The sequence below is a fragment of the Myotis brandtii genome, unplaced genomic scaffold, assembly GCF_000412655.1.
Source record: "Myotis brandtii unplaced genomic scaffold, ASM41265v1 scaffold299, whole genome shotgun sequence".
Lineage (NCBI taxonomy): Eukaryota > Metazoa > Chordata > Mammalia > Chiroptera > Vespertilionidae > Myotis > Myotis brandtii.
Window position 1 is genome coordinate 390,109 of NW_005361430.1, and position 12,033 is coordinate 402,141.

Here is a 12,033-nt window from a genome sequence, read left to right on the forward strand (position 1 = left end):
ACCCCTGCCTTCCCTCTGAGATATATATCTTAACTCATATTACATTTTAGTGGAACAAACCTTAAGCTGGGAGGTCAGGATTTTTGCCCCAACACCTCATGTAGTGACTGGTATGTGGTTGGTTGTCACTCAGTAAATACCTGTCAAATGTTCTTAACTGAAATCTGCTTGATGTTTGTAGTTCTTCATTTCTGGGAAAAATAAAAAAGGAGTTTGATTAGATGAGTGGTTTTCTGCCCCATCAAATTCCTTGCAGTATCTAAGTATCACTTTCAGAAATGAGGGAGACACCAAGAGATCAGGGAGCAGCACCCACCTTCTGCCTCAAATAGCATCTTCTCTTCTCTTTTCCTATTTTTATTATTTAATGGGTTTTTCTGTATACGATCTTGACTTCCATTGCCAAACAAACAAAATAACGTCAATGATAATAAGTTTGAAAGTCTGAAGTTTTGAGGAAATGATTTGATTGAATTTCACCTATACTTACAAGTCACTGTACACAGCTTAATATATGATTCTCATGACTCATTGAGCGTAAATGGATTTCAATGTTCCTCTGATCTGTTTCCATTTTTGAGCATTCCTTGTAGGGGACATGGAGAGCTGGTAAGGGATCTTACTGAACACAATACTTGCAGAGACTTTACAGATTTTAAGGGTGAAAAATAATTTGGTAGGCAAACACTGGATTTGGGAAAGTAAGGGGAAGAAGGGTAGGAGTCATTATAGCAGCCTCCACAAAAGTAGGGAGACAAGGAATTCAGATTGTGTTGGAGGAAACACAGGTAAATAACATGGTGTAGAGGGAATATTGGGTGGGAGCATAGATGATGTGTTGTGAGAAGAGAATGAGCAGGGAGGTTAGAGTGTTGGTGGGTCCTGGGTGCCTCAATGAAGATTGCAATCATTTTTTTTTCTGTGGAAAGGGGGAAACATGGTACATTTTATACATTTTTTATAGGTTGAGTGACTTGTACTAGCTTTTGTTTATTTAAAGGTTTATTGAGGGATGATTGGTATATGAAGAACTGCACATATTTAATCTGTTCATTTGATGTGTTTGGACATTTGCAAACACCTGTGATACCATCATCATTACATTTTAGAAGAATAACTGGTATATGAGAGTGAAGGATGGATGATAAGCAAGAAGTAGAAGCCAACTAAGTTGTAAGCCATTTTTTAAAATACAAGGTGGGGCAAAAGTAGGTTTATAGTTATTCATATAGAAAAATAATACAATAATTAATGAAAATAATACAAGAATGAAGTAAGTGTTTCACATACTCACAACTGTAAACCTCCTTTTGCCCCACCCTGTATTTGCATTGAGGATAGACACAGGAGAACAGAAGAGCCCCTGTAGAGGTAGATGTTAGGATAATTCTGAGAGATGAGCAAAAATGACTCCAAGATCTCTGGGCTGTGTTGCTAAGAACATAATGGCCCACTGAAAATAAAAATAACAGTTATTGATCATTTACCTTATGCCAGACAGAACTCATTTAATCCTCACAACAACTGTATGAGATGGGTGCCATTAGTACAAATGAGAAGGCTAAGGCACTAAGGTTACATGAGTTGCTGGTGGTCGTCGAGGAAAGATAAGTTGGGACTCGGATGCAGGCAGCCGGGCAGGCAGGCTCCAGGCTAGTGTTCATCAACAGGAAGACACACGGTATCTTCAGAGAAAGGATCCCCCAGTAGCATTTCCATCTCTGGGGTTGAGAATGCAAAGTCTAGCAGTGTCATGAGGCTTAGTCCCTGCTGATGCTGTGGCCATTTTTTGTTCCACTACTAAGAATCACTGGCCGCTACCTTTGAAATGTTGTGCATGTACTTCCTTTTCTTGTCATGAAAAAACAGCCTGCCGTTTGGAGGACTCTTAAAATGTGGCTAACCTCTGGCCTAAACTATAGTCCCTACTGTCTGGGCATTCATAGGTCAGAAACAATATCAGTAACAAATTTCCATTAACCGGAAATGGATTATGCAATCCTATATAATAAAGAGCTAATGTGCTAATTAGACCAGATGGGGGGGGGGGGAGTGACCTTCCGGAACAACCAGTGGGTGGGGGGCGGGGCCGCAGCCAAAGCAGCTGGGGCTGTGAAGCAGCAGCCGAGGTGGCCGTGGCTGCGAGGCCTACCCTTGCACGAATTTCGTGCATCAGGCCTCTAGTGTTTAATAAATCTGCTGAATAGTCACATGAACTGTTGTTATATTTGGCTTCCAGAGGTTATATACAGAATAACAGATTATGTATGCAAAAGTCACAATACTCCTTGCAACGCTTGTTATTTTTATAATGGATTGAGCAAAAAATGTTAATAGGGAAGTACTACCCATTATATAAATATTAACTTCATTCAATTTTCAGAGATGCATCCTGTGTACAGAGAATATTAATGCTGCACTTATCCTTTCAAAATCTCAATTTTATTAGTGGGATTTATTAGTGGCAAATCTAAGTAGCAGTGTTCGGGAAATTTGTTTTCATGTATTTGAAAAGCAGTCAAATTTTCTTGAATGGTAGGGATGTGCAAATATTCTATAATTAGTACTTATAAATATATATCCCCAGGCAAAGTTTGGGGTAATTTTGTTAAGAGTTCAATAGTATCTGTAATGAGAAGCATTCGCCTCTTAAGTAAATTGCTTACTGGATATTTTCATCATAAAAATGCTTATGCATACAAAGTAAGAAAAACATCTGAAATTTTAATTTGGACTTCCAAGGGGCTAGTTCAGTGACCAAAAAAGCAAGTACATATTCACTTATTTACTGGAAAGGACCAAATCTGCTTTTGATTCAGCTGCATCTTGTCATTATTTTGCCTGTTTAGCTGGGTGCCAGGCCTACTAGGAATTCTCTTGTGGGAAGTTGCCAATCCTTAGTTGAAATAATAAAGTGAGGTTCAGAGACAAAGAGATGTGCATCTGAGGAATATTGTTAAAGGGTTGGGGACTTAATTGATGCACTGGCTATAGTGTAAGTAGTTCCTTGAGTGGGCAGTACAATTAAACATGTCAAGGAGGGCATAATTAGATGGGTGGCTGAAAGAGGTAATTACATTCATAAGAGGGGGGCTGTAATTAGATGTGAGGCAGGGGGTGTATTTAGATGCCTAGGTTGAGGATATAATTGCCATACGGGCAAGAAATTAAATTATGTGTGTGGGTGGAGCATAATTATGTGTGGGAGTCCCTGTGGATATGTGGGTGAGGGTACCTAGAAATGAGTGGGTTGAAGTGCAATTGGATGTGTGAGGTCATGTTCTTATGCACAAAAACTTGAGATTTTCATCAATAAGGGCAAGCATATGTTTGACATCGTGACTAATGGCAGCTGGCATGTAGTGACAGCTTTTCAGGCCACTCTGAAAGGTTGCAAATCAAAATCTCTGCTTTTCCATTAAGACTTGAGACCCATGTCTAACATTGACATTGATCCCTCTCCTTAATAGTGGACTTGGTGTTCTAAATACTGAATGGCATGGTAATTTTGCTATCTCTCCTTAATAGTGGCACTTGATGGTGTTCTAAATACTGAATGGCATGGTAATTTTGCTAGCTGTAAAACACAACTGCAGGACAAGGAAGACTTGCTCCCCCTTCCTGTCAAAGAGAAGCGTTTGGAGGATGTAGTAGGGCAAAACAAACAAAAACAGAATTTTCCTTTGAATTGTGAAATGTGAAAATAACAGTGCCAACTCTTCTAGCTGAGAGGTAAAGTTACACCTGTAACAAAATTAGCAAAATTTAGCTTGAAAGCCTCACTTTTTTTTCTTAAGCTATGAAACAATGTTTATTTGGAAATATTTATGGCATTTCTCCTTTCCCTCCAAGTATAAAAGCACCAAGGCATGAAATGTCAGTTAGATATTAAACAGGAGCAGGGAGTGGTAGAGGGAAGGTAGAGGAAGAAGAACCTAGAACAAGGTAGGTGAAAAAGTTATTCAGCGCATCTGAGAAATAGACATTGAAGCAGTGAAGTATGGAGAGTTATATCTGATGTAATCTGATAGATCCTGTATTAACTTTAAAACACAGTGCTCTTTGTGGTCATCTTCAAAAGCAAGAGAGCATTTAAAAATGCTTAGATGAGTTCTTGGAATTAAAGATATTGAGTTGGCCACCAGTCTGCTTACTCTCACTTAGACTATTGTTCAGTTCTCATAAAGCGGTGTGCCTTAGCGCCTCCTCCCATCTGCTCAGGACTGTGATGGTTTCTAGAAGACGGTCACTATGGATAGAGTCCTAGTGAGCTGCTTCTGGAGTTTCAAAACTTTTTGGCTTCCTTGTGCTCCATTGTGCTTCCTAGATTTAAGGTTGCTTTTTATAACTTGGATGTGGGGACATTATAGCCTTCCTCATAATCTCTGCTCTTGTTCTATAGAATGTTATTCATTATTCGTTTCTGATTTTATATCAATGCATGATGCTAATTTTTTGCATTGTAGACATGCCTCAAAGGTATTGTCTTTCTTTTTAAAAATTAAAAATATATATTTTTTTATTAATTTAAGAGAGGAAAAGAGAGGGAGAGATAGAAACATCAATGATGAAAGAGAATCATTGATCGGCTGTCTCCTGCATGCCCCACACAGGGGATCAAGCCCGCAACCGGGAATCGAATCGTGACCTCCTGGTTCATAGGTCGACACTCAACCACTGAACCATGCTGGCTGGGCAAAGGTATTGTCTTTCAAAGACTATTGTAATCAGAGCTGCTTTTGTGGAAATAGTGTGTATTGCTGTGAATATAGTTATTATGGCATTGTTTAACCCAATTCTCTCTCTACTAAATGGTTTACATTTTTCTTTTTATCCATGCACCTCCTAACTTCTCCCCTTCCCCCAAGGCGAGCTCAAACTCTTAACACAATTAGTGATTGGTGTTGGTTAACTCAGTTGCTTAGAGGGGCAGTGTCATCATTTGAGACATCTAGTTATGTCTGTGGGGTGGGTGATGACAGGCATGATAGTGCTGGTGGTGAGGTCACTGCCTCCTAGTGCTGTGTTGTCTTGTGTGGATTGCATGTGGGGAAGGGGACCAAGTGAGGTCTCTGGCTTTGGAAATGACTCTGGTAAATAATGCGTCATTCACTTAATTATAGAAACCATTCTGGGATGCTCAGGCATTATTTACATATGGCACACAGAAAACGAGGTTTAAATTCTTTAGCTATTAATAATATTCTTCCTAAAGTCATATAGTCAACCTGGAATATTTTTGCAGTTGGATTTTGTGGTTTGTTTCCAAAAAAGCCTTCTAGCCTATAACAAGTCTTTTTACCTTCGTTCATACCACAAAACATTAAAGGCCCTAATTTATATTCATCCATGCCATAAAGCATTAAAGGCCATAATTTTTGTTTGTCTTATTTTAACCTTCCCAAGGTTATCTATTAGAATAGAAATCTCAACTACTTTTCTTATGTCTAAAAACTTCTGAGCTTAGATCTGTGTCACTTCCTCAGAGATATTCCTTAACCCTGCTGCACTCTGCCCTTTTCTATCATATTTGTTAAATCCTGCTTTTCCTGTTAAAAGGTGAGCTCCACAAGTAGGGTACATGTCTATTTTGTTCACCAGCATATTTCCAGTATCCATAACAGCTCCTGGTCCATAATAGGTGATCAACAAATAGTTGTTGACTGTAAAGGAAAGTTGGGCATCAGGGCTATTTAAGAAGAGGCACAGGCAATGTAGTCTGTGGATGATGACATGGATAAGAGGTATCTCAGAAGCAAGAGTCTGAATGGATTTATTAATTAGCTCATATTTAGGTAGTGGTGAGACTCAGATTTGTTGTTTAAGTTTGGGAATTAAATTATACATCCATTATTACATTAAGGAAGTGCCGCATTGCTGAAAATTGATTAGATGCTCAACATAAATCTGCTGATTAAATAATGAACTTATTGAACAAATTGTTATAGATGAAAACATTTGGACAAAGATCCATAAGATGAATTAGTGCTCAAGCAATATTTTTAGCTCATTGCTATAGTCAATCTGCCTAATTCAGCCTTTCATTTAGAGTAGTATTTTCTAAGGTTAGCAGGGAAAGTGTACTATATTCTCAGATCCAATAGATATTTTCTTACATGGATGCATGAAATACATCTGAAAAGAAAGGATGGAGTGTTTTAATAAAAGTACTCCTTGCCAAAATCATAATATTCATGAGGAAATGGGTGATCAAAAGTTCTTTCTATGTAGTATATCCCAAAAGGAGAACACCTTATTCATACATTATTCTGGTAAGCATTGACCATTGTCAAGTTGACATATGGTATGTTCTAAAATAGAATAATGATATTATCTCAATTAGTTTAAATAAGTCCACAGTGTTTTCTTAATTAAATTTTTCCTTTTAGTGATCTCTTATTGTCCATTGGTGTATTACCAATGCCCGGAAGAGTGCATGCAGGCACTCAAGAAATATTTATTGAAATGAAATTGCTTGTGTGAGGGCTAGTAGTTGATCAAATGAAGCAGCAAACAAACATTGCTGGGAAAAAAAAGTCAGAAATGGCTTTTGTTTTTCTCACTGGCTTTTTGTTGGAGGGCTTAAAAAATATTTTTTATAGTTCATTGGTTTAATAGTTAAATGTTCTGCTAATAAAATTATTCCAATTGTTAAGATAGAGTTAAATAAATCATTATTTTACCCATGGAATTTAGGTATTTCATGGCTTGAATGAGTCAGTAAAATCTGCTGGAAGGAGGGAAGAGATGAGAGAAGTGAAGGAAGATGAGATGACCATGCCAGTGGCTCTGAGAGTTGCCTTATGTACATCATCCGATATAATAAGAGGCTAATATGCAAATTGACCGAACAGTGGAACTACCAGTTGCTATGACGTGCACTGACCACCAGGGGGCAGATGCTCAACACAGGAGCTGCTCCCTGGTGGTCAGTGCGCTCCCACAGGGGGAGTGCCGCTCAGCCAGAAGCCCTGAGTCAGGCTCATGGCTGTTGAGCCCAGCTGCAGTGGTGGGAGCCTCTCCCACCTCTGAGGCAGTCAGACATCTCCCGAGGGCTCCCGGCCGGGCTGGCTCCCTCACCCCCCCGCCGAGTGCACGAATTTTGTGCACCAGGCCTCTAGTCTCATATAATCTCATAAAATCCTGTGTGATTTTATCTCCTTTTAGAAACAGGAAACAGGTTTATGCTGCTGTTGTTGCCGCTTCCCAGATCTTGTTTTGGGCCCAGATTCTTGTCTGGAAACTTAGGATTGCCAGTCAGTCTGGTTCTGGAAGCTCTCTGACAACATGGAGGGGGCTTTAAGTTGGGTTTTACAAAGCAAACTAAGTATTAGTTTCAAATAAATGATAGTATATAGATGTGCAAATATACATGTATAACTCAATGAACTCAGATCAGTTTTCTGTCCTCACTACTGTACCTAATCTGTCCTTGTTAAGGTTACCACTGACCTCCATGTTGCTAAATCCAGTGGCAATTTTTAGCTGTTTTCTTATTTAATCTGTCAGTAGCATTTGATGCAATTTCCCCCCTTCCTTCTTTATATATATACTAGAGTCCCGGTGCACAAAAATTTGTGCACTCGGGGGGCGGGGGGAGGGGGGTCCCCCAGCCCGGCCTGTGCCCTCTCCCAGTCTGGGACCCCTCGGGAGATAACGACCTTAACGACCTGGCCTGCTCCCGGGTGGCAGAGGGCAGGCCCAATCCCTAAGTGCAGCCCCTGGTCAGGCTCAGAGCAGGGCCGATTGGGGCTCTGCCTGCCAGCCTGATCGCCCCCTAACTGCTCCCCTACCAGCCTGATTATTCCCTAACTGCTCCCCTCCTGGCCTGATTGCCCCTAACTGCTCCCCTCTGCCTGCCTGATTGCCCCTAACTGCCCTCCCCTGCCAGCCTGATCGCCCCTAACTGCCTCTGCCTTGGCCCCTTGCCATCATGGCTTTGTCTGGAAGGACGTCTGGAAAACTTCCGGTCTAATTAGCATATTACCCTTTTATTAGTATATATATTTAAACCAGGCTTTCAAGACACCACACTTTGCTGTTATTTCTCCCATTCCATTGGCCACTCTTTCTTAGTCTCCTTTACTGATCTCTCCTCATTCTCCTGAGGAGTGCCCCAGGATCCATCCAGATCTTAGACCTCTTCTCTTCTCTGTCTACGCTCATTCACCAGCTAGTCTCCTAACTTTAAATACCTACTGTATGCTGATCACTCCCAACTTTCTATCTCCAGAGAAGATTGGTTTTCTAACTGTAATCTAATATATCCAATTGTTCACTTGACATTGCCACTTACAAGTATAATGGGCATCTCACAATTGACATATTTAAAATTAAGCTCCAGATCATTCTCTTAAAACCTGCCCCTCTCATAATCTTCCATATCTCAATAAATGGCAAGTCCATCTTTACAGTTGTTCAAGCCAAAAACCTTGGCATGATTCTTGATTTCTCTCTTTTTTTCTTACCCTATTTCCACTGCATCAGCTCTTCTTCCCAAATATCTCCAGAATCTGCTTACTTCTCACTACCCCTGCACCCCAGCCCAAACCACCAAAATCTTTAGTCTCTTGTTACACGAGACTCCTAACTAGTCTGTATCTTTCTGCCCATGACATCCTACAGCCTGTTCTCACAGTAGCAAGTGATGGTCCCAAAATATGGAATATTGCCATTCCTTTACTCACCATTCAGTGACTTGATTCTCATCTTAGAATAAAACTCTAAATCTTTACCATACCCTACCAGGCCCTACAGAATTTGTTCGCCAACCTCCCCACCAGTTAATTCTCTGATCTCCTCTCCTACTTCTGTCTCCCTTGCTTACTCATCTCCAGACACAATGGGCTCTTGGCTGTCCTTTCAAACCCCAGGAATGTTCCCTCCTCCAGGTCTACACCAGTGGTCCCCACCCATATTGGTAAGGCTCACTCCTCATCTCCTTCAGGGATTTGCTTACATGGCTCCTTTGAGTTCTTCCCTGACCACTTGTTTAAGTTGCAGTTCCTCTTAAAAAGCATTTCCTGGTCCTCTAATGCCAATTATTTCTTTCTCTCCACAGTCCATGTCACCACCTGGTGTACTGTTCATTTTACTCATTTATCTTTATTTATCATCCATTTCCCACTAGAATATAAGCTCCAGTGGAACAGCGATTACCACTTACTTTCCTGTCACCCAGGACAATTCCTGAATAGCAGGCACTTAGCAAATCCTTGTGCAATAAATGAACAGCTAACTTGAACATAAAGACACAAATCTATATCTAACAATTTATAGATCTAATTAATGTGTTTCGAGTGTTGATTTCAAACCCTCTTCTCAGGAGTGACTGAGAAAGTGCCACATATTACCCTAGATGTGTGAGTGCTGGCCTCTGCCTATTTCTCCTCTGTGTATCCTGCTCTGGAGTCCCCTGGACGGGTCTCTGTTGTGGTCATGGAGGGAATTCTTAATTCTGTGGGCAAATGCTTAGACTTTACACTTTGAGTATTGTATCTTTTTAAAATATATTTTTATTGATTTTAGAGAGAAAGGTAGAGGGAGAGAAAGATAGAAACATCAGTGATGAGAGAGAATCATTGATTGGCTGCCTTCTGCATGCCCCACACTGGGGATGGAGCCCGTAACCCAGGCATGTGCCCTGACCAGGAATTGAACAGTGACCTCCTGGTTCATAGGTCAATGCTTAACCACTGAGCAATGCCGGCCGGGCTGAGTGCTGTATCTTTATTAACTGTATCTCCATAGTTCTGATTGTTCCGTTTACATACTAGAAACCAAGGAAGGGAAACTGTCTTCTTGTGCTGAGTCCAGAGCCTATCTCAGCTACCAATGAGCACAAAGATGTCTCTAATTTTTTTTCTTGTTTGATTATTTTATGCCTAGGCAAGACTTTTATAGTATACATTTATTCTTTTGGTATAACCCATATTATTTACTTCAGATTCATCCAGGATGGCCTACTTAATATCACTGTAGCTATTTTATGTGTCAGTTATATATAGTAAGGTAAAGAACTCCCACCATTATGCATTGTTTCAGCCAGCAGGAAATTCTGTATCTGGTGGTTCTTGCTGATCTAGCTAAAAGAGACCGAATGACGCATTTCACTTTCAGGGGCTATTGCTGGGTTTGGATATTCCCTGGTACTATTAATAGCACTTCAGGGAACACTCAGGTACAGTGAGCATTTTTTTTTTTTTCAGTCCAGTTCAATGTTTGCAGAAAGAAAGACACATGCTGTCTGGTTCAGTTACAAGTCACTTGCCCCTCAGTGCCTCCTAAGTTCTAAACAGACCCACCCAGCGTGTTCAGTTGCTCATAAACACAGCACTGGTTCTCAGCATACTTTTGTGCCTTTGTTTATGCTGCTTTCCCTGCCTGGCCAAACCGCTCATCCTTTAAGATTCATCTTGAGTGAGAAGCCTTTACCTGAGTCGACTTGGCCGAAATGCCTTCTGTCCTTCCCTAGGATTCTCCACAATATTTGGAGCTTACCTCTCTCTTCTACAGCAATTTCAGCATAATCTTAGAGTCTGCTGCATAAATATATACGTCACACTCCACTCACATCCAAAATTGTGAATCCCGAGGCATATGACTTCTGTATCCTTGTATCAATCTGCAACAATTAGCACAGTAAATGCTTAGCAACGTTTGTTGAATGATTATGACCAATTGTATGAATGAATGAAATTGCATTCAAGTGGGGAACATAATTCATTTGCATTTGTTCCCAGCGTATTGCCTTTAAAAATATGTGTGTGGCTTGGATTTTCCCCTTTTCCTTAGCAGACACTACTATGTGCATGGCCAATTTGATACAGGGGGGGCGGGAAAAGGAAAATATACTGCAGAGAGTTTAAAAAAAATTTTTTTTTAATTTTAAAGGAACGGGCTAGTTTGTTCCTTAACAAACTTCTTGCATCTTTCTTTTTACATGTTCCCTTCGCTCTGCCCAAACTCGGTCAAATTCCTCCAAAGGGTCTGCTGTAAACAATGATTTTGTGAGTAGTTGTGTGTTCTCTGCAGTGAAAACCCGCCTTGTTTTCTGTTGCTAGGCAACCCCATTCCAGCTGCCCTTGAAGAAATGTGCGGTGGTGGGAAATGGTGGGATTCTGAAGAAGAGTGGCTGTGGCCGTCAAATAGATGAAGCAAATTTTGTCATGCGGTAAGAGAGAGCACCCACAGTGTGGCCCCTGCCTTTTCTCCTTTCCCCCACCCCTCCCACAAGCCCTGGGGCCTTTGGAAATTAGTCGCTTGTGATTAATCAGTTGTAGCTGCTCTTTAGCTTCCCTTCAAGTTCATACACAAGTGAGTTCAGGAGAAGACCAGGGGGGCAAGGGAACGTGTGTGCCCCCAGAAAGTACAAAGCTGAGAAAGGTCCAGGGGTCCTCGAAGACCCTCAGAGTGGGAACATGAAGATTTTATTTTAGATTACACAGTCGGGTGCCTAAAACTTTAAAAATTGTTCTGAAGACTAACCCTGCATGAATAAATATTTTAATGTATTCATGTCATTCTATACCATTTTCTTCTTTGCTTTTCACAAAAGCATTTGTGAGTAGCAGGTGGGATTTGAAGAGGGATTTGATCTGTGTCTGAGGAGGAAAACTGGAGGGAAGGCAAGGGGATAAATTTCGAGCAAGGAGTAAGCTTGGAATAAAGGACTGAGCAGAGTAGTGATGTGAGCATCGCTTTCAGCAGAAAACGGGAGGCTTCTGCAGCAGTGAATAACGGAATCGCTAAGGCACATCCCACTGTGGGTACAGACCACCACACCGTACTGGCACCAACCTGTGCTGTCGGGTGATTTTGACCAGAGTGAGGACAGCAAGTGATTGGATTGACACAATTGGGGATTGTCTGAATGAAAGGAAAGAAGGACGGAGTGTGACAGCATGGAGGGTCCTGGCTGGAAAGCGTGTGAAGTGACAGACCTAGAGTCTGGGCTGAATAGGAAGGGGGGACATAAAGGAGAAAGGAAGGGAGGAGCCAAATGGGGCCAAATGATGGGGTCATTCAGGGCCT

At 41.1% G+C, this 12,033-nt stretch overlaps 1 protein-coding gene across 4 annotated transcripts in view; it reads left to right on the forward strand.

Moving 5' to 3' along the window:
* The window catches only part of ST8SIA1 (ST8 alpha-N-acetyl-neuraminide alpha-2,8-sialyltransferase 1), a 147,911-nt gene that overhangs the window by 69,202 nt on the left and 66,676 nt on the right, over positions 1 to 12,033 (forward strand). For all 4 annotated transcript variants that reach the window (XM_005869560.2, XM_014542331.1, XM_014542332.1 and 1 more), the window contains exon 3: positions 11,064 to 11,173. In XM_005869560.2, the coding sequence (XP_005869622.1) occupies positions 11,064 to 11,173 (110 nt within the window). The remainder of the gene's footprint in view (positions 1 to 11,063; positions 11,174 to 12,033) is intronic.